Source organism: Pituophis catenifer, unplaced genomic scaffold, assembly GCF_029215685.1.
Source record: "Pituophis catenifer annectens isolate HBS135680 unplaced genomic scaffold, rPitCat1.0.hap2 SCAF_1, whole genome shotgun sequence".
Classification (NCBI taxonomy): Eukaryota; Metazoa; Chordata; class Lepidosauria; order Squamata; family Colubridae; genus Pituophis; species Pituophis catenifer.
The window spans coordinates 338,949,224-338,972,030 of record NW_027256881.1 but is presented as its reverse complement, the minus strand read 5'-3'; the positions used below and the strand labels follow the sequence as shown (position 1 = coordinate 338,972,030).

At 44.4% G+C, this 22,807-nt stretch overlaps 2 protein-coding genes across 3 annotated transcripts; both read left to right on the top strand.

Moving 5' to 3' along the window:
* Positions 1–1,723: 1,723 nt before the first annotated feature.
* On the top strand, positions 1,724–7,803 carry MRPL54 (mitochondrial ribosomal protein L54). Its single transcript, XM_070931846.1, has 3 exons — positions 1,724–1,862; positions 3,974–4,130; positions 7,527–7,803. The coding sequence occupies exons 1-3, from the start codon at positions 1,760–1,762 to the stop codon at positions 7,657–7,659; spliced, it is 393 nt and encodes a 130-aa protein (XP_070787947.1). The 5' UTR covers positions 1,724–1,759; the 3' UTR covers positions 7,660–7,803.
* Positions 7,804–12,244: 4,441 nt separating this feature from the next.
* On the top strand, positions 12,245–22,423 carry CUNH19orf25 (chromosome unknown C19orf25 homolog). Of its 2 annotated transcripts, none has more exons than XM_070931845.1 (3): positions 12,245–12,291; positions 17,091–17,252; positions 20,856–22,423. In XM_070931845.1, exons 2-3 carry the CDS (start codon positions 17,117–17,119, stop codon positions 21,050–21,052), a joined length of 333 nt encoding a protein of 110 aa, XP_070787946.1. In that variant the 5' UTR covers positions 12,245–12,291; positions 17,091–17,116; the 3' UTR covers positions 21,053–22,423. The 2 variants fall into 2 exon arrangements, with proteins under 2 accessions (XP_070787946.1, XP_070787945.1); XM_070931844.1 differs by lacking the exon at positions 12,245–12,291 and adding an exon at positions 13,597–13,950.
* The last annotated feature ends 384 nt before the right edge of the window (positions 22,424–22,807 follow it).

The following is a 22,807-nucleotide window of genomic DNA, read 5'->3' as shown; positions in this document are numbered from 1 at the left end:
ATCTTTTCCAACTCCATTATTTAGTTACTGATGACTGACCCACAACCTCCCTTGGGAGTTTGGTTCCAAAGTTGCACTCCTCTTTCTGTGAAGGAATACTTTCTAACATTACTTTTAGAATAGAATAGAATAGAATTTTTTATTGGCCAAGTGTGATTGGACACACAAGGAATTTCTCTTGGTGCATACGCTCTCAGTGTACATAAAAGAAAAGATACGTTCATCAAGAATCGTAAGGTATAATTTTTGAACTTTCCTCTTGTCAGTTTGAGGTTATGCCCCCTCCCCGTCTTCATTTTTGCTTAATGTTGAAAATACTGCCTTCTAGAACCTCATTTTCACCCTTAATATATTTAAAGTCCCACTGATTACGAGAGATGTGGGCTGTAATTCAACAGCATCTGCCAGCCAACGTAATTTTTAAAATCAGCAATCTTAAATGAGTGGGCTAACTTAAAAGAAATGTCCAGGTGTGTAGACATCAACCCACAAATTATTCTTTGTTGACTGTGGACTGGAAATGCCACATATTTGGAAGTTGTCCAAGTTCCCTAGGAAGTGAATTATAAGTACTACAGTACTAGTAAAGTTTATTTACAATAATTGACAGATCAGATGTGGCATACTCAAAAACCACACTGAATATTAGAATGAAAATAAAATCATAAATAAAAATAGCTGAATCACTTGGGATTGGGTGGAATATAATATACTGTACTATAATATATAACTGAAAAATAACTAGTTATTTTTGTAGTGAGGGATTAATTTGAGCTGTATATATTTTCTTCTTTACACAGGATTGAGCTGTACACTAAATATCTCTTGCAACACAGATTCTATTTTAAAATCATCTGGACTATCATGAAAAACCAGAATATTTTATGATAGGGAAGGAAAAGAATTGCACCAGCAGCCCGTTCTCCCAGTTAGGGCAAATCAGAATCCAATAGAATATACTGTAGACACTTTTCTGAGCAAATGTACAAAATGCTATCAAGATTGGGCTTCAACGACTGCGCCCAACTGATTATTTTATATTCTATTCTATTCTATTCTATTCTATTCTATTCTATTCTATTCTATTCTATTCTATTATAATATATTATTATATTATTATATTATATTATATTATATTATATTATATTATATTATATTATATTATATTATATTATATTATTATATTATTGATTGATTGATTTTGTCAAGCATATATAAGATAACAGGTAAAAATATAAACATAATTTGAATAAATGAAAAGAGTAAATAAAAAAGGAGTATTAGGACAGGGACGGTAGGCACGCTGATGCACTTATGCATGCCCCTTACAGACCTTTTTGGAATGGGGTAAGGTCCACAGTAGACAGTTTAAGGTTAAAGTTTTGGGGGTTTGGGGAAGAAGCTACAGAGTCAGGTAGTGCATTCCAGGCATTGACCACTCTTACTGAACATTTCATAATATTTCATAAGTGCAGGATTCTGTGGGGATTTTTCCGTGGAAGAAACCTATCGCAACCTATGAAATATTTGTCCAGGCGGACTGGAGAAGACGGATCTTGCGATGCAGCACGTTAATGAGGCGGGCACCCGGTTGGGGAAGGGAGATATTAAGTCTTCTTTGTAATCAGCGCTCAGCGATCGCAAAAGGAAACGGGGAGGGGGTAGACGAACTACGTTTCCCAGAATGCTCTCTGCTTCTGCGCAGACTCCGTACGCCTGAAGCTGCCAGCCCCAGCAAGAGGGTAGGTTTCGAGGTCGCATGGCTTTGGTTGGGCTGCAGCTCCGGGCCGCTGTTTGCTCCTCGCTTTCCAGCCTTTCATGGTCGCGGCTGACGGTCAGAAACTATGCTGCCAAAAAACCGGGTAAGCCAGACTGGAAGGGAGCGCTTTGGGCGTCCTCCATGGTCGGATGGGATGGGGTGGGGGCATCTAAAGAAGAGCCTTGCACCCATGGACAACCATTTGTCTGAAATGGTACTATAGGATTTCTTGCCTGAGCAGGGGGTTGGACTAGAAGACCTCCAAGGTCCCACCCAACTTTGTTATTCTGTTAAAGTATTCTTCCTTTGTTTATTGGAAGATTGCTCTTCTGCATGGTGCTGTCAACCCAGCCTTTTAGAGGGAAAGCGCCAGTGGGTTAGTTTAAAACCTTATTGCTTTTAAACGTTTTTATTTTTTTATGCTTGCCAGAGTTTCTCAACACTGTCAATTTTAAGATGTGTGGACTTCAACTCCCAGAATTCCCCTGCCAGCATTTTTTTTTTTTTGCTGAGGAATTCTGGGAGTTGAAGTCCACACCTGTTAAAAGTCACTGAGATTGAAAAACACTGAATCTATAGCCTACCTGGTCTGCCTTTAGCCACTACAGCAAACTTTCTTTTAGTTGTGTTATTCTAAGCTTTATATATTTTTATAAAGGAACACAAGCAGAAGACATCCGAGATCTGAATGAATTAGTCCTTCGGGAGAAGGGCGGTATACAAATTTAAACAATAAATAAATAAATAAATAGCCTTATTAAATACTTTGTTCGTTACATACAGTGGTTTTGTGTTCCCTTTAGTTGTTTGAGCAGTGTATAAACTACTGCATGTAAAGAACAAAGTATTTAATAAGGCTATTTCATTCATTCAGGTCTCGGATGTCTTCTGCTTGTGTTCCCATTATTGTTTTGAGCAGTATATATACTACATTGGTGGAAGTTCAGGAAATACACTAAGTCCAAACTAATCAAAATACTGGTTTACGACCACAATGAGCCCAAAATTTCTGTTGCTAAATTAGAGTTGTTAAGTGAATTTTGCCCCACTTTACAAACTCTTTTGCCACAGATGTTAAGTGAATTACTGCAGTTGTTAAGTTAGTAACATTGTGTATGTCTAGTTTAATGGAAAGAAGGACTAGGGGGTGACATGATAGCAGTCTTCCAATATCTAAGGAGCGTCTATAAAGAAGAGGGAGTCAAGCTATTCTCCAGAGCCACCTGAAGGCAGGACAAGAAACAATGGATGGAAAATATTCAAGGAGAGAAGCAACTTAGAGCAAAGATGAAATTTCTTGACAGAACAATTAATCAGTGGAACAACTTGCCTCCAGAAGTTGTAAATGCTCCACCACTGGAAGTTTTTAAGAAGAGATTGGATAACCATTTGTTTGAAATGGTATAGGGTTTATTTATTTATTTTATTTTTATTTTTTATTTACGGTTGCCTGTTTGAGCAGGGGGTTGGACTAGAAGACCTCCAAGGTCCCTTCCAACTCTGTTATTCTGTTCTATTCTAATATGGTTGTTACATGAACCTGCCTTACCTGCCTGACTTTGCTTCTCAAAAGGTCACAAAAGGTGATCACATGACCCTAGGACACTGCAACCGTCATAACTATGAGTCAATTGCCAAGCATCTGAATTTTAATCACATTGGAAGTGTGAAAAATGGTCATGAGTCACTTTTTTTCAATGCCACTGGCAGTTTGAATGGTCACTAAATGAACTTGAGGACTGTCTGTATACTGTATAGCTTGAGGGTTATGTAAACCAGATGACTGACTGTGCAGAAAGTAGCTAGTCCTCATGATAGCGATATTTGCAGAGCTTGTATCACAAAAAGGTGCCCTCTTCTCTGAGCTGCTTCCTGAAAGTATTTTTCTGGGGGCATTAGCCTGAGTTCCTTAGAGCAGGGATCTCCAACCTTGGCAACTTTAAGACTCCTGGACTGCAACTCCCAGAATTCCCAGCAAAGCTGGCTGAGGAATTTTGGGAGTTGCTGTCCACAAGTTTTAAAATTGCCAAGGTTGGAGACCCCTGCCTTACAGTGTGAAAAAGGAATGTAAAAGCTTTTTTCCATATCCCCAGAGATGCTTTGACTTGCAGAGTGGTCCCCTTTTCCCCCCTACTCCTGAATAACGTGCTCATGTTTTATGCATACGCCAAAACAACTTCTGAAATATATATATATATATATATTTCTTTTTAGCAGCGAGAGGCAAAATGAAAGGTCTTTCCAAAGAAGAACTGAAAGGCCCTGAAATATGCAAGGACCCGGTTAAGCTCACCACTCATGCTATGGGGGTGAACATCTACAAGGAAGGGACAGACGTAGAGCTGAAGCCAGACTCCGAGTATCCTGAATGGTGAGCAGTGGCCCTTTTCGGTTACGATTGTGGGCAAAAGAGGAATGAGATTGGGGCCACAGAAGTCTTTTGCTTCTCTTTGCTATTGTGTGGTTCTGGGTAAATTAAGGACTCTATTTACGACCATCATGACAGAAATTCCAGATGCCATGATGATCGTAAGCTGTGGATTACTTGGATCAAATTTCCATTGCTTCCGAATGTCACTTCTTGTTTGAAAGCCCTTTGCCAACTGTCCAGTTGTACTGGGCCCCAGTTTCCAGACTCTGCAAACATTGGCTTTCTTAATAAAGTTTCTAGTCCTTATGGCTGCAAAGGCAAGACATAGGCTAGGACTGAACAAGTAAAGCAGATGTTCCAGAACATTTTGGATTAGAGAAACAACGTTACGGTTAGTCCTCAACGTACAACCACAAGCGAGACCAACATTTCTGTTGCTAAACAAAGTTAAGTACATTTTGCCCCATTATGCAACCTTTTTTGCCACAGCTGTTAAGTGAACCGCTGCAGTTGTGAGATGAATTGTGCGGCCGTTTAATAAATCTGGCTTCCCTCTGTTGACTTTGCTTGTCAGAAGACAGCTGAGATGGTTACAGATGATCACGTGACACACACACACACACACACCCCGGACAGCGCAACTGTCATAAATACACACCAGTTGTCAAGCACCCGAATTTTGATCATGCGACCCTGGGGATGGTGCTAGGGTCATAATGGCATGGTGCCGAGTAATGGCCCAATCAATTCAGGACTCGGCGGCTTTTCTCAAAGATCCATTTTGTTGGGTACATCATATTGGCACGTTCAAATAATAATTAATAATAATAATAATAATAATAATAATAATAATAATAATAATAATAATAATAATAATATTTCTATACCGCCCTTCTCCCGAACGACTCAGGGCGGTGTACAGCCTGATTAAAAGCACAAAGACAGACAAAATTTAAAAATAATTAAAATTATTAAATAATTGGCTCAAATTATAAAACCCCCAAATTTAAAATCCCACATTTAAAACCAATTAAAATCTTTACATTGATAGCCCGGTCTGGCGGAACAACAAAGTTTTGAGGGCACAGCGAAATACACGGAGGTTGGAGATCTTACGCATTTCTGGGGGCAGTTCATTCCAAAGGGCAGGGGCTCCCACAGAGAAGGTCCTCCCCCTGGGTGTCGCCAGCCGACATAACTTGGCTGATGGTACCCTGAGGAGACCGTCTCTGTGGGAGCAGAGAAATGTGAAACCAACTCTAAATATTTCCCGCGTTTTGTTATAATAAAAGGAATAGATGTCACCCACCCACCCCTAGTATCACTGGTCATGTTAACCAACCAGGTGGATAGCAGGCTGCTCAGCTGCTCCTTCTCGTTGAGAAAAACTTGATTCCCACGGGACTTTTCGCTGTTACGTCTGGCATCTGGAAAGAAATTATCCCACACCCCCTCCCCCTGGGGTGAAATGCTACTGGTCCACACTGGTTCGGGCAAACCGGTAGTAATAAAAGCTATTGGTTCGGGTGAACTGGTAGTTAAAAAAGCTACTGGTTTGTCTGAACTGTTATTTTCAATGATCGGCTATGCAGCACGATTTATATTCGTTAGAAAGCAGGAAATCCTGCTTTCTAGCGAATCTAAATCGCGCGGCACAACTGTTCTACTTACCTTCTTAAGCCTACTTTTTCTGCACGCAGCATGCATTTGGTGTGCATTGTGCATGCACACACAGTGTGCATTTGGCATGTACTGCACATTGCACACAGAATGCGTTTGGCACGCACTGCACATGCGTGTGCCAAACTGCATGTTCGCGTGCAGCGTGTGTTTGGCATGCACTGTGCATGTGTGTGCACAGCGTGCGTTTGGCACATACTGCGTATGTGTTCACTGTGTGCATTTGGTATGCACTGCGCATGTGCGTGCAACGAACCGGTGGCAAACCACGGAGGATTTCATCACTGCCCTACCCCCATATATATGACAACTAAGAAACGAAGTAAAATGAATATGGCTTCAGCTACAGTTGGTTTGTGTTCTGCCCCAGTTACGGGCCCCAAAGAACACAGCACACACAAAGTTTGTACAAAACTTACTTTACTAAAATAACTCAGTCTTTTTCAAAACAAAGGCTGTTAATAAACTTCCTTAACAGCCTACAAGAAACTAAAGATAAAGTAATCACAATCTTACTAAGGTTGGCAGAAAGCCCAGAAGCAATTTTGCAAAGAATCCAGACGCGAAGGAGAGTGAACTAAAGTTGTTCCCTACAACTTGCTTCAGTCGGCGTTCCTCCTTAAATAGGCTAAGGGAGTGGCCAATTAGCCCCAAGCCTTACTCTCGAGGAGACCTCCTCCTGAGGAGCCACTCCTGCCTTTTGGCAGCTCTGCACGCCTGTGCATCAAGAAGAGGCTCCTCCTCCTCTTCTTCACTTATGGGAGCTTCTGGAGGTTCTGAAGGCCCTGGCTGAATTCCTGCCTCTGGCACCACATCTTTTCCAGCCTCCTCACTGTCTGACTCGAGTGCCAGCTGCACAGGCTGCTGGCACAGCACCCACACCAGCCTCCTCACTGTCAGAATCAGCTACAATCCGCACAGGCCACTGACGGGCCCCAACAGTTTGAGAGTTGACACATAAGCATGAAAACCAGAATTCTGGGAGTTGAAGTCCACAGGTTGCAAAGGGGCCATAGTTGGCCATCCTTGATGGAGAGCAGGGCTATCAAACTCAAGGCCCGTGGGCCGGATCCAGCCTGCAAGGTGCTTAGATCTGGCCCGCGAGGCCAGCCTGGAAACAGCGAAGGATTGGCCCGCGGTGCAGTGTCCCAGGGTCATGTGATCCCCCTTTCTGACCTCCTGACAAGCAATGGGGAAGCCAGATTCACTTAACAAACATGTTACTAACTTAACAATTCACTTCATGGCAAGAAAGGGTATTTAACAGAACAAAATAACAGAGTTGGAATTATAAAATGGCGCAACACTCAATACCATTAGCAATGGAAATTTTGGGCTCAGTTGCAGTCGTAATTCAAGGACTACCTGTACAGAGGTTTGATTACAGCCGTAGTGGCGCAGTGGTTAGAATGCAGTATTGCAGGCTAATTCTGTTGGCTGCCAGGAGTTCGATTCTCACTGGCTCAAGGTTGATTCAGCCTTCCATCCTTCCGCAATCGGTAAAATGAGGAGTCAGATTGTTGGGGGCAATATGTTGACTCTCTAAACTGCTTAGAGAGGGCTGTAAATCATAATATAAGTCTAAGTGCTATTGCTATTGCTAACACTGTTTCAGTCAGTCAGTTTTCTGTTGTTTACAAACATTTCAAGATGCTGCATGACTCAATTTATTTTATGATGGCTGTTTCTCTCCTTCTCCCTGTCTCCCCATCCCAGGCTTTTCAATATGGACCTAGGGCCCCCTAAGAAGTTGGAAGAACTGGACCAGGACACTATGCAATACTGGCGTCTGCTCCGGAAAGAGAATACAAAATTAGGGAAAAAGTATTGGAAGACAAAACCATTTTGATGCTAATACTAAGACGTGAAACGGAGGCCACCTCAGGAAGGACTTGGGATATTAGGAAGAGGGATTCTGTTTTGTTTTGTTTTTTTTAATTATTCTTATTCTTCTCTCTAAATAATGACCAATAAAAAGCTCTACTCTCTATAATTCTTAGATTTTCCATTATCTCAAGTTTTCGTAAGGCCTACTGGTTAAAGATTATAGCAGTACAGGTAATTCTCGATTTACAACAGTTTTAGTGACCATTCGAAGTTACACTGGCACTGAAAAAAGAGACTTATGACCGTTTAATCACACTTATGACTGTTGCAGCATATTCATGGTCACATGATTAAAATTCAGACATTTGATGACTGACATATTTATGACGTTTACAGTGTCCTGGGGTCATTGACAAGCAAAGGCAGTGGGGAAGCCAAATCCACTTAACTGTGTTAACTAAATAATTGGAAAGATTCACTTAATTGTGCCAAGAAAGGTCGTAAAATGGGGCAAAACTCAACTGTCTCGCTAGGCAACAGAAATTTTGGGCTCAATTATGGTCGTAAGTCAAGGCCTATCTGTATTTTTTGACCTTGGCAACTTTAAGAAAGTGGGATTCTGGGAATTGAAATCCATGTATCATAAAGTTGAGGAGGTTGAGAAACACTGAGTTCTAGAATTTGAACTCTTAAGACATTTGAAATAGCCTGAAGGGTTTGATTTCATTTGCACCATGAGAATTACACCATGAAAGCTTAATTTAGGATATATTGTCTGTTCTTGTTTAAACTGTGAATCTTGCAAACATACAGAAATAGTCCCTGACTTACAACAGTTCATGTAGTGACCGTTCAAAGTTATAATGGCACTGAAAAAGTTACTTATGACCATTTTTCACACTTATGACCGTTGCAGCATCCCCACTGTCATGTGATTTACATTCAGATGCTTGATAACTTGTTCATATTTATGACGGTTGCAGTGTCCCGCAGTCATGTGATCATCTTTTGCGGCATTCTGACAAGCAACGTCAACGGGGAAGCCACATTCACTTAACAACCGTGTTAGTGATTCGTTTAACAAATGTGGCAAGAAAAGTCGTAAAATGGGAGAAAACTTATTTAAGAAATTTCTCACTTAGCAACATAAACTCTGGGCTCAGTTGTGGCCAGACAAGAAACAATGGAGAAACAACTAATCAAGGAGAGAAGCAACCTGGAATTAGGGAGAAACTTCCTAACAGTGAGAAGAATTAACTAGTGGAAGAGTTTGCCTTCAGACCCTGAATGCTTCATCACTGGAGGTTTTTAAGAAGAGACTGGATAGCCACTATCCGAAATTGTATAGGGCCGTGATGGCAAACCTATGGCACAGGTGCCACAGGTGGCACGCAGAGCCCTCTCTGCGGGCACACAAGCAGTCGCCCCAGCTCAGCTGTGCCACGCATTTACACGTGCCTTCTGCCAGCCAGCTGGTTTTCAGATTTCTACCATGCATGTGTGGGGGCAGGGCACATGCAGGAGACACTCGTGTGTGCATGGGAGAGCGGAGCACATATGTGGGGGTCACACGTGTGCAGGGAGCGGGTCGTGCATCGGGTCATGCACGCAAGTGCAGGGTCGCACATGCATGCACAGGCGGGGTGCATGCGGAGGTCATGTGTGCATGTGCGGGGTGCATGCACATGGTCGCACGTGCATGCCTTGGGGTGGGGTGCACGCAAGGGGGTCACGCACGTGTGTGGTTCTACTTACCTTTACTGCCGTTTTGCAATAGGGCTGCACACGCTCACATTGCTCGCGCAGATGCACTTCTGCGCATGCGCAGAAGCATCCTGCTGACATCGGGGTCGGTGGGCGGAGCCTCCCGCTGGTTTTACTACCGGTTATTACCGGTTCTTGTGAACCAGTCCGAACCAGGGGCAACTCACCACTGACGCACGGGGACACGGGGGGGGGTTGTGCAGATTGTATTATGGGTGTGCGGCACACACACAATTTCGCGCGTGCACAGCACGTTTTCAGCACAGTGCTGAAAAGGTTAGCCATCACTGGATTAGAAGCCCTCTAAGGTTCTTTCCAGTTCTATTCTAATTGACTTAATAGCTTCCTGAGCACTTTTATTTGTCTATTACAGACTTCCCTACCTCCCTTCTTTCTTTCCTTTTCTTTTTCATTCTTTTCTTTCTGATATTTTTATCCTGTCTTTTATTATTTTTATAAATATCTCACGACAGGGAACATACTTCCTCCCCCTGTTTTCCCCACAATAACTCTGTGAAGTGGGTTGGGCTGAGAGACAGTGACAGGCCCAGGGTGATCCATACCAACTTTTATGCCTAAGGCGGAACTAGAACTCAATGTCTTCTGGACCGATTGGACTGAAGTCATCCAGCCAGTGTCCCACCAACTACAACATCCATGTAGTGTTTTCACACACAGCCAGCATACAACTAGTCATTGCCAGGATTAGTTTTTATACAAATATAAAACATAGCTCTCATGCATGTTTTCAAACATCTTAGATTAATCGGACCATTACCGAGCGATGGGATTTGGAACCCGCCCCGATGGTCAGTTTCCTTAGATATCCAATTATAGGTAGTCCTCGATTTACAACCACAATTGAGCCCAAAATTTCTGTTGAGACATTTGTTTTTGCCCCATTTTACAACCTTTCTTGCCACGGCTGTTAAGTGAGTCACTGCAGTTGATAAATTAGTAACCCGGTTGTTAAGTGAATCTGGCTTCCCCATTGATTCTAAAACATATGAAGAACGGTTGCAGGAACTGGGTATGTCTACTTTGATGAGAAGAAGGACTAGGGGTGTTCCAGTATCTCAGGGGTTGCCACAAAGAAGAGGGAGTCAAGCTATTCTCCAAAGCACCTGAGGGTAGAACAAGAAGCAATGGGTGGAAACTAATCAAGGAGAGAAGAACCTAGAACTAAGGAGAAATTTCCTGACAGTTAGAACAATTAATCAGTGGAACAACTTGCCTGCAGAAGTTGTGAATGCTCCAACACTGGAAATTTTTAAGAAGATGTTGGACAACCATTTGTCTGAAGTGGTGTAGGGTTTCCTGCCTGGGCAGGGGGTTGGACTAGAAGACCTCCAAGGTCCCTTCCAACTCTGTTATTCTATTCTATTCTATTCTATAGTTTCATCCCTTTCTGAAGATGAATAAATTTTGGAATATTTTTGGATTCTGCTTGTCAGAAGGTCGTAAAAGGTGATCACATGACCTTGGGGCACAGCAATGGCCTTAAGTATGAACCAGTTGCCAAGCATCTGAATTTTGATCACGTAATCATGGGGAATGCCGCAAAGGTTGTAACTGTGAAAAATGGTCATAACTCACTTTTTAACTTTGAACAGTCACTAAATGAAGTGTTGTAAGTCAAGGACTACCTGTATAACCTGTATCCTCCTGCGATTCTATGGTGTTTGAGCAAGGGGTTGGATTACAAGACCTCCAAGGTCCATTCCAATTGTTATGTCTATTATTCTTTTGTTGGAAGAAATATCCTTCTGGGTTCAGCTCCAAGTGGGGAAAAGGACACTGGAAACATGGAGACTGCTTGGAAAGATGGTTTAATGGTGGACAGGATCACATGGTTTTGAGTTCCTGAACAGAAAAAGGGGCCGAGACGCAGTGAGTCCCCGGATTTTATGCCCTCTCTGGCTTTGAACTTCCTGGGGCCCAGAAAGAGTATCCTGATTGGTTGTCAGACTCCCAGGGGGTGGGGGTCTTAGCTAGCCTTGCTGGCTGATGTAATCTTCCCAGGTGCCATGTGGTGAGTTTCTGTTGCTAGATGGATCCTATTGTGTTGCAGATGATGGTCCATTGACAAAGGGAGGGGGCAGGAAGATGGGAGCTGTTTTGTCTTTAAAACATGCTTCTCCATTTCTCATCCAGGGAAACATAATATTCTGCTTTTTTAATATTTCCCAAAATATTTTCATTCCTCTAGGAAAGGGGTGGGTGCTAACTTCCTACACTTTTATTTACATTTACATTTGTGCTTGTACGTACAATGAGTTGTATTAGTGTTGCGTATCAGTGATTGCACATCTGTAGATGCCACACGTTAAATATAAAAAATAATAAAAAAACCCGAAACCATCGCAAAAGTGCCAATCCAAAAACCCGTCTTCTTCGTGACACTCGACCCAGAGGAAAAAAAAAAGTATTAAATTCACATTTCGGTCTTTCACAAGCAACCACGCCTTTGCATAGCGAAGGAACTAAATAAAGCAGGACTTTCCCCCCCCCTCCTGTATTTCTTTCACCTTTTCCTTAAATTTATTTATGTATTAAATTATTTATTTATTTATTTATTTTATTAAATTTATACGCCGCCCCTCTCCGGAGAGTCAGGGCGGCTGCAAATCAGCCAGAAACAATGATAGAGATCAATCTTGGGGGGGAAGAGTGGGGGGGGGGTGGAGTGGGAGGGTGTCTCGAGCGTTTCTCCGCCCCCATTGCGCATGTGCCACGTTCGCACGGAAACCGGAAGGGGGCGATCCGAAAGCGGAGAGGGGGGGTTGAAAAGGGGGGAGAACGGGTAGGCGTGGCCTGCTGTGGGGCGTGGCTTGGGAAAAGGAAGGAGGGAGGGAGGGAATCAGGTGGTGGAGAGGAGGAGAGAGAGCAGGTGAGACGAGGAAGGGGGGGGGTTATTTGGGGAGGGGTAAAGGTTAAGGGGGGGGGGTGTCTGTAAATACAGAGGAAGTTTAGGGGAGCCTGATCTGGAGTGGGGGTGAGGGTGGGGGTTGTGCAGGAAAGAGGTTGTGGCTCCTCCTGGGGCGGGCGTCCTGTTGGAGAAGGGGAATTGGGGAGGTGGGCGGGGGGGGGGGGACTTGGAGGAAATGCTCCGTCTCGTGTGAAGGGGGTGACGCGGGAAAGAGATCGTGGTCTGTTGCTAAAGAGGGGCTTTTGGGTAGGGCGTGTGTAGGCTTGGCATTGGGGGAGCTGGAGCTTGGGAGGAACGAATGGTGGGGAAGAGAGCGAGGGTCTCCCGGGTGGGGGGGGGAGCCAGGAGTAGAGCTGGTGGGTGGTGAGAATATGGTGGGAGTTGCTGGGAGGTGGGTGGGTTGTTGCTAACTGAGCAGGAAGAACTGGAGTCTGTTGGTGGAGGGGAGTGGGAGGATCTGGTTATGGGGAGGGGTTCAGGATCCTTCCAGAGGAGCAGAAGAGAGCAGGTCTGAAGGAGAAGGTGACCCTTGGGTAGAGCCACCTGGGGTGGGGAGGGGGGGGGCTGGGACAGGAGCCTTCCAGGAGGGGAGGGGGCTTGAATCAGGTGGGTTGTGTGTTCATGTCCTAGATAGTTTAGCATGGGGTGGAGGGGGGGGAAGGGAAAGTAGAAGTAGGGGAGAAAAGAAGGGAGGATGAGAAAGGAAAGAAAAAAAAGGTGGTGGTGGGGAATTCAGCCAGGTGGGAAAGAAACGTGTATTACACCCCCACCCCCTCCTCCAATGCACACTGCAAGGCATGGAGGAGAGGGGAGGTTTTGATGCAAACTCTGCTGCTGGTAGAAATGGAGGAAGGGGGCTGTTATGACAGAGGGAGGGGGCCCGGGTGGGTGGGAGTAATATGCCAGGGGAAGGAAACGAAAGGGTCCAGGAAGATGATGGATCAGAGAAAGAGGTCTGTGGCATGATTACTGGAGGGTAGAATCGAGGCTCTGAGGGTGTGTGCTTGCAAAAGAGTGGGTGTGGTATCTGCAGAACGGGTGTATTCTGTATCAGCTGCCCCCCCCAACCCTTCACCATCCTCTTTTTTTTTTCCCTGCATGCATCTTGCATTAGCCATCCTTGGCGAAAGGGACTGCAGAGCCAGTAGTGAACATTCTGGAACGTGGTTGGGATGCATGGGCTGTCCTTCCTGCTCAGGGCAGGAATGAGGGCTTTTTTAAACTGGGAAAGGGAAGGGGGAAAAAAAACCCAAAACAAAACAGAATTTCACAGCATCAGAGCCTTCTGCTCCTCCCCAACCCTTCCAAAAAGCCTTTCATTCTCTAAATGCATCTCACTCCCCCCCTCCCACCTTTTTACACAACGACATCTTCACACACCTGCAGACGGGACTGCAGAGTTTCACACAGTAACGTTGGGATGGTGTGTGTCTGTGTGTGTGAGAGAGCGATAGCGTGCTTGGATAAGCTGAGAGAGCAAGATAATTAAATTTAACTCCTCCTGGTTCCCACTCCTGCATTGACAAACAAGGGATGTTTTGATTGTGGTTTCTAGCCTTGTTGGAAGTAGAGGGAGGTGCTGAATGGAGACAAAACTGAGATGGAAGCAAACTATTCTTGGTAGGTGGAGGAGAGCTTGGATTAACTGAGATAATTTGTGGTGTGGATGCCCTGGGATTTTTGGTTGAAAAGCCCTGTGGTTGTATTTTATAGGGTTTTTTTGTTTTTTTTAGGAGCGAGGGCACAGATGATTAAATACCTAAAATTCCCATAGAAATCATAGGACTTTTCTTTGAACAACTCTTAAGATTTTTTTTTTTAAAAATATCAAGTTTTAATTAATTGCTTCTGTGGGGCAATATCCTTTTAACTTGCATCAGGCGGACTATGCCTTACGAGAAAGGTGATTTTAAAACATAAACAGGAACTAGGTTTTTTTTTAATTTTTACAGGGGTTTTTTTGGCTTCAGAGGACTGCAAGGGGGTGTGATGTTGATGCAGTAGCTTTTTCTACTTGGGCACTTTTGGGGAGCCCTTTTTGACGATAAAGGGAACTATTAGATAAAAGTGTTTTCAGTTTATCGGAGGCATAATGCATCTTCATTTGTTTTAATTTCTTTTTTTTAAATGCATCACAGTGCTTTTGATTTTCAGCGGTTGGCCACTGTATTTCAAAAGTGTGGTTCTGGGGGATAGATTTTATAGATATTCCTGAAGCTGGCTGATAATGAAGCAAGCATCTTTTTTCTTTTTTTACTCTTTATTATGCTTCCCTCCTTACCTACAATTAAATCAGGCACAGTTTGCATTTGATAAAACTATTGGGGTTTTTTTTTGGAAAGCGAAAACCATTTTTTGAATGCATTCAAATGAATAGCTTCTAGCGCTGACAGTCAAAAGGTTGTGTATGTTATTCTATTTCTTCTTTTCTAATTTAAAAAGTGGGGGGGAAAGGTGATAGAAGCAATGTTTAGAACATGGGTTTCATAGAAGATAGCGTTATGCCTCCTGCTGTAAAAATCATGTTTCGAAGCAGAGCAGAGTTGCACCAATGTCCTTTCTGGAAGCATTTTTTTTTTTTACCTTTTGGTGGATTAAAATAATTATTTTAAAAGCAACGTTCTGTTCTGGGTTAATGCAGAGAAGCCGGAGGGGAGGATGCTGGTGTTTTTAAGATGGCACCTGCCAACTAATTTTTTTTTTAAAGTTACATAAGGAAAAAAATTAGGTTGCCTTTTTGTTTAAATTGAAACGTTTTAGTCTGTTCTGCATGGGTTTTTATTCCCCAGAAAGGAAGGTGAAGCCTTTTCGTATGTAGAGTACAGTAAAAAAATATCCAGATTTAGTAGTTGAATTCATTTTTTTTTTTTTGGTTCAGATGACTAAGTTCTGTTGCAAAATAGGCACATTGTAAAGGAAAATTTCAGCAGCTAGCCCTTCTTCAGTGTGACTTATGTAACTTTTTTTTTTAAAAAAAAACCCAGATGGCAGGTGCCATCTTAGAAACAGCAACATTTCTCTCCCCCCCCCACCAGCTTCCCTTCTTAAATTGCAGGTACCCCTTCCTCACCCCACACCTGTACAAAGAATACTTTGAGCTGGTCTGACCCATTTAGGATATTTATTCTTTCCAACGATGGTGATTTGGGTCGATCGGGGAGTGATTTGATCAGTGGATGGATCAGATTGTGTTTTCCTCAGACTCAAAAGGCTGCTGTGTGCGTGTGCACGCACTCACACCTTCAAGCGAGACTGAATTTCTGATGGCTATATGGAAAACATATTTGGAAATGGGTTGCCCTTGCCTCCTGCTCCTGAGACTGAGGGAGAGGGACCAGCGCAAAATCCCACCCCCCCTCAGCTGGCTTGGTGCCTAAGGCAGGATTAGAACTCGCAATCTCCTAATTTTGAGTCTGATGCTTTCACCACTGCGTCAAACTGTGCCTATTAGGGGTTTTTGAACTTGAGAATGCAAATGTCTATGGAGATTCACAGAAATCCAGGTCACGGTTTTCCCAAAGGTTTTTTTTTTTTTTTTTCAAGAGGCAGCTGGATTTTCTTTGTTTTTCCTTGAAGACGTTTCACTTCTCATCCAGGAAGCTTCTTCAGCTCTGACTGGATGGTGGGGAATGGAAGGATTGATATTCCTTGCAGACAGCTGGTCATTTGCGTCCTTTTTAGAGAGTCGTTGAGGCCACCTGGAGGTTTTTGTGTCGGTACAGTCAGCTGAGTAGTGCAAATGGATGTGGTGGAGCCTTCTTGGAACTGCCAAGAATGCAAGTTCATACAGAGGACTAAAAACCCCTGACCAAACAGTTTCTTCAGCTTGAACTGCTTGTAATTTAAGATTGGAGTTCCTTTTCACGTGGACAGGTAGTCCTCGACTTACGACCCCAGTTGAGACCAGCGAATCACTCTCAGTTATTAATAACATGGCGGTTAAGCGAATCTGATCCCTCCCCCTCCTCCCCAATTGACTGCTTGTTGGAAACTGACTGAGAAGGTCGAAAATGGCGACCGTGTGACCTCGGGACAGTGCAACTGTCATAAATACACGCCAATCGCCAAGCGTCCAAATTTTGATCCCGTGACCATGGAAATGCTGCCATGGTTGCAATTGGAAGTACAGGTAGTCCCCAACTTACAACAGTTCATTTAATGGCTGTTCGAAGTTACAACAGCATTGAAAAAAAGTGACTTACACCCTTATGACCATTGCAGCATCCCCACGGCCGTATGATCAAAACTCAGGCACGGGGTCATATTTGCGACCGTTGCAATATCCCCAGGTCAGGCGATCCGACATTGGCTACCTTCTTAACAAGCAACGTCAATTGGGGAAACCAGGTTCACTTAACAACCGGGTTACTAACATAACAGCTGCGATGATTCACTTAAGAACTGTGACAAAAAAAAAAGCTATAAAATGGGGCAAAACTCAATTAACAAATCTCTCAGCAACATAAATTGTGGGCTCAGTTGTGGTCGTAAGTCGAGGACTAACTACAGGTTTTAAGTCACTTTTTCCAGGGCCGTTGTAACTTCAGTCACTAAGTGAGTGGTTGTAAGTTGAGGACTACCTGGCAAGCCGGTCCATTTCTATCCAAGCTTTATCACACGGGTCTCCAACCTTGGCAACTTTAAGCCTGGAGGACTTCAACTCCCAGAACTCCCCAGCCAGCAAAGCTTGGAGATGCCTGCTTTATCAGAAAAAAGATCCAACCCTTTTGTTTCTCTCTCCAACTCTTCTGTCGTTCCAGTGCCCTCTGGCACCTGTTTCCAAGCAATGACCTCAAAGGCCAAGAAGCGGGTGGTACTCCCCACACGCCCTGAGCCCCCCAACACAGAACAGATTCTTGAAGATGTCCAGCGTGCCCAGCCCAACGACCCCGTTTTTGTCCTCCTGGTGGAGCCCAATGAAGGTATGAAGATCCTGGCCCATATATTGTCTTCCGAACTTTGGGTTGCAAAATAAATGCAGGGAAGGGATTAGGTTACCCCAGTTTTTTTTTTTTATTTGAAAAAAATAAAAGACTATAACTCAGAGGGTGGGGATCTCATGGCAAATGAGAATCCAGACCAAAACTTAACTTGGATGAAAAGGCATGTAAAGGATAAACATTGTGCCAAGGTGCAGGCATAGTGCCCTGAATGCAAAGGAAAAGGCTGGAGTTTCCATCCGTCACTAAAAAAGTAAATTGTAATGGTCTGTGTGAATGACCTTGGGAGACAGAAGGAAGAGCTGCAGACTAGGCAATGGTCAGATCAGGAACGGCTTAGTCTGCTGGAGGAATGGGGGCAGAGCAAATGTAACAGTAACAGAGTTGGAAGGGACCTTGGAGGTCATCTAGTCCAACCCCCTGCTCACGCAGGAGACGTGTACTAGGGATTCGAACTGCTGAACTGGCGACCTTTCTGATCGACAGGCTAGTCAGGTATATAATGTCTCAGAAGGGATCCTCTCTATAATTTCATGGACTGTCAAGACGAGGGAGGAGAGTTGTACGTTTAGGTTCTGTTAAACCACCACCATCATCCTTAAAAGATCTGCCAATTTTGGGGAGGTGAATTGGGCTTTCCAAAAGCCCCTTCAACCCCACCAGATGGAAAGGTTGATGAAAGATTTGGCTGTGCTGGCTTATGGGTGCTAGGAAGGTGTATTCAGGTTGCCCACCCAGCCAGTGTTGTGACCAAGGCCCAAGTAGTGATTACCAAACACAATTCTTAATAACCAGTCCCTCGGCCTTATCACCAACCTTTGATGTCTTTGGCAATCAGCCAAAGGCTTTTCTTGGCAAAACCCCCAGAAAGTTCAAAACACGCTGACAAGAATCAACATTGCTTTTCTACAAAGAACCCAACGGCTAGTTGCTGCTCTTTTAAGCCTTATAGGAGTGGCCAATCATCTCCTGGCCTTACTCCTGAGTTGTCCTTTTCTCTTCAGCTGCTCTTGCCTTCTGGCAGCTCTTTTCATACGTGCACTAGGAACAGGCTCCTCCTGTTCCTCTGCCTCTCTGCTGTCAGCCTCTGGAGGCTCCGGAGTCCGCGCATCGCTCCCAGATGGCCCTGGCCCCATCTCTGCCTCCGATGCAGAGCCCTCGTCCGGGCCTTCCCCAGACTCCAGGACTGACCCATTGTCCTCCCCAGCCTCCTCACTGTCTAACTCCATTGTCAGGTCCGCAGGCTGCTGGCGGACCACAACAGTCAGCATATTCAAAGTCAGCACATCCTTTGAGTTTACAGACAACGCTAAGCCACAAAACCTGGTTTGTGAGCGCGTGCACCCACGAGCGGACCAGTAGCGATGGGGTTTGAAACCTGCCCCTGAGCCAGATCCATTAAGGCAGAGGCCCCCGACCTTTTGGGTACCAGGGACTGGATCTGTGGAGAGAGGTGCTGCCTGCATCCGCAGATGGGGCTTTGTTTGTTTGCGCAAACTGGTTAGTGGCATGCCATAGACCAGTGCAGGTCCAGAGACCAGGGGGTTAAGGACCCCTGCATTAAAGAATTTCCCAACTTAGCATGATGTGTGAACCAGTCAGTTTAGTGTTAACTGCAGTCTGTCCTTTATGACTTTTTAAACAAATCCTAAGTCAAGGGTGGGAGACTATGGCCCTTTTTTTAATGACTTGTGGATTTCCATGCTGGCTCAGGAATTCTGGGAGTTGAAGTCCACAAGTCATAAAGTTCCCCACCTCTGTGACCTAAGTAAATGCACTGTGGATTGAGTGTCAGTGTGGTCTTAGCATTCGGTGGTTTCCAGTCCTGTTGAAGCTGCTGGATTGATCCTAATATACTTTGCTTGAAAGTGAAATATTTAGACATTATAGAAGAAATTTAATTCTCATTGTTTTGGATGAAGCTCAGCTTTTATTAGAAATGGAGGAAGTTGTCTTAAATTGAATCCAGCTGGAAATCAAATAAGTTTCTTTTGGGGAATAGCTGTTCTCCAGAACTTCTTTTTAGATGGTTTATTACAATTATCTTAATATAAAACAGAAATGAGGATGATAGGAAAAAGGGAAGAAAAGGGTAGGAAAGATGTAGGTACAATGGAAAAGAAAAAAAGATCATTGACTTCCAACTTTTTTTCAGCATAGTAAAGTTCAGAATGGAATTACAGCCTTCACTTTTTACTTTTACAAACTTAACAAATATTAGGTAAAGTTAAAGGTTCCCCTTGCACCTATGTGCTAGTCGTTCCCAACTCTAGGGGGCGGTGCTCATCTCCGTTTCAAAGCCGAAGAACCAGCGCTGTCCGAAGATGTCTCCTTGGTCATGTGGCTGGCATGACTAAACGCCAAAGGCGCACGGAACGCTGTTACCTTCCCACCAAAGGTGGTCCCTATTTTTCTACTTGCATTTTTTACGTGCTTTCAAACTGCTAGATTGGCAGAAGCTGGGACAAGTAATGGGAGCTCACCCCATTATGCAGCACTAGGGATTCGAACCACTGAACTGCCGACCTTTTGATCGATAATCACAGCATCTTAGCCACTGAGCCACCGCATCCCTCTAACAAATATTAGCCACTTCTATATCAGCCAGTTCTATCAGTCAGCAAAATCAAGAGTTCATTTTTTTTCTGTCCCAAGCACAAAGTCCAGAAGTGGTTTCCAGGTAGAAACAAAGCTGGATATGTTCTTTTCTCTAATAGGAAATGTCAATTTTGCCATTTTTGCTAGCTTCACCTTTTTTCCATCCATTTTTTAGTGGTGGGGATTGAGGTATCTTTCCATTTCTGTGCATATTAAATTCTCGCTGCGGCCAACATATACAATGATAAAATTCCAAATCTTTTAGGGAGGTTTATTGGGGGAAATCTTATCTAGTAATCCTAAAAGAAAGATTTCAGGTTTCAATTTTATATTAGTTATGATTGCACTATAACATGAATCTGACTGCATTGTAACATAATCTGAACCCAATTGTTCTCCGAAACCTCTGACTGGGTTTTTTGTTGCTGAGCCGAGATGTGTCATATTGAAACTAAGAGGATCTCGGTGCCAATCAATGCATTTATTACGGTATTAAGCTGTTGTTGTGTAGGTGCTCCACAAAGGTAGCACACTTTATTTCTGTCTGAGGAGTCCTTGGTGCTCTCTGAGCTTGGTTGTTTTCTTGTAAATGTCTCATTACCAAACTAGATAACATCATCAGTGCTAGTTGAGAGCAGAGATTAACACCAAGATTAACATCAGACCCACAATCAAGAAGTAAACAGTACCCCAATTAAGGATCTGCCAAACAAGCTAATAGTAAACAGCCCAACCAAAGAATCTACACCAAAAACTGACAGGGCAAGTCACTAGAATATAAAACGAGAGCAAACACCACTCGCTACTAGCACTGATGATATTGCCTAGTTGGGTCATGAGACGTCTGCAAGAAAACAACCAAGCTCAGAGAGACCAGCGGCCCCTCATTTCAACCCTGAGCTACAAATGTACTCCTCTATCGTTATCTCTGTCTCTCTTTTCTCTCCCACCCACCCCCGCCCCGGTTCCCATTTTGCCTGTCTTCAGATTTGCCCACCCCAACGAAGAATGAAGATCCAGAGGCCAAGAGGGAACGCCTCTACCGGCTGACCCAGTCCTACGTGGAGATGAATCACCGGCTCCAGAAGGCCTGCAGTTTGCTCAAGGAGAAGTGCGAGGAGCTGAAACTGGCCGGAGCAACCCTGGAGCAGGGCATTTTAGAGATGAAGCAGAGAGCTTTGTGAGATACTTTTTGGGGGGGAAAGTGACCACAGTCGAGTTCGACCCGCGTTCCCCCCTCACCCCCCCCTTTACAGGATCCATGCCATGCTTGAAAAAACTAAAGACTCGCCATTGTGATGTGATTTCAGCATGCCTACGCTACACATCTTCAACACCGTCTGTGTTTTAGGTTCCGTGAATTGTGTATCCAAGCCAGCCGCCCCGCTACAATCCTCTTGAGGGCCTGGATCTCTTCGCTGTGCTCACGCTGAGATGCCCAGTTGTGCAGTTAGCGTTGTTTTTATTGTTTTGGCCCTAGATTCACTGTTGCTCTTAGTTCTCCGCAGCTCCATTGGCCCTCGTTTTGTTTCCTTCACACAGACGTTCAGAACAAAACACCTCTCTTCGGGGAAAGCCAAGGGGAAGTTTCCGCAGAGTTCACACACACAGATAGGCTGGGACAAGTGGGCTTTGTGGGAAGGGTGCGGGGTGGGGTGAGAAAATCCCCACTTGCCCTAGGGGTAGTTCCCCCATACTTTTTACGCCATGACATCTTCGTTCCAATACGATTTCTCTCTCTGGTACTGCCTGGAAGACGACGCCATTGCCACCGCTATCCGCGAGATGCTGCTTGCCTCTGGTTTCCATGGCTACGTTGAACATCAGGACCACGTGGCCGGGAAGCCGGTGTTGGCCTCCGTGAACGAGATCATCCAAAGCAGCCGACTGGCCATCGTCCTCTTGACCCCCCATTCAATGACTGACCCTTGGTGCCAGCACATTTTGGAATGGAACCTGGTCCATACCGTACACCAGAAGGGGGCGAAGGTCATCCCGGTTTATGTGGACGTCTCTCCGGAACAAATGCCTCCCACTTTGAGACACCTGACCGGACTCAAATACCGCGAGAGATTCTTTAAGAAGCGGCTGCTCGACAGCTTGAAGAAAACCAGAGCATCATGCTGTCCCAGCACCACAGGCTAAAAGCACCATTGGCTTCTGATGGACTTGAGAAGTAGACCTGGGGAGGGGGTGGTCGGGTGGGAGGGGAGATGGCCGAGGCAGCTTGGTCATTCCATTTGGACCATCACCAGAAGTGTATCCGATTCATTTTGGTGTTTGACATAGGCCCCATTGTGTCGTGGGTGATAACCGTAACAATGGAACCCCATAGTTGTAGTAGTAGTAGCACCTAGAGCTGATCTGTAAGAAGGCCTTTAAAAACAAACCTTTAGCTGTTTGGGAAGAGAGGCAGGGAAGGGGAGGGGGATCGTGTCCGTCTGCTACTAAGGGGTGAGGGTCGGTATAGAAAGCCAAGCCAGGTTCTTAAGACTGCTGGTTGTGATACTTGACTTAATTTAAGGAGCTCTTATTAAAAAGCAGTTTTTGGACAACTTTTTGAGCGTGTGAGCTTCCTCCGTCTCCAGCTTCGTGGGCAAACTATACTCTTTGAATTGGAGGGGATATGGATACGGATGGTTTTCAACCTGTGTGGAAGAATCTGCAATAACATCAAGTCCAAAAACATTTTTTAAAAAATCCCTTAAAATTCCAAGCTTGAGAAACACTATACAGCTAGTCCTCAATTTACGGCCACAGTTGAGCACAAGGTTTCTGTTGCTGAGCGAGGCATTTGTTAAGTGAGCTTTGCCCCGTTTTTACGACTTCTCTTGCCGTACTTTTAAGTGAATCACTGCAGTTGTTCAGTTAGCAACACGGTTGTTAAGTGAATCTGGCTTCCCCATTGACTTAGCTTGTCAGAACGGTCGCAAAAGGGG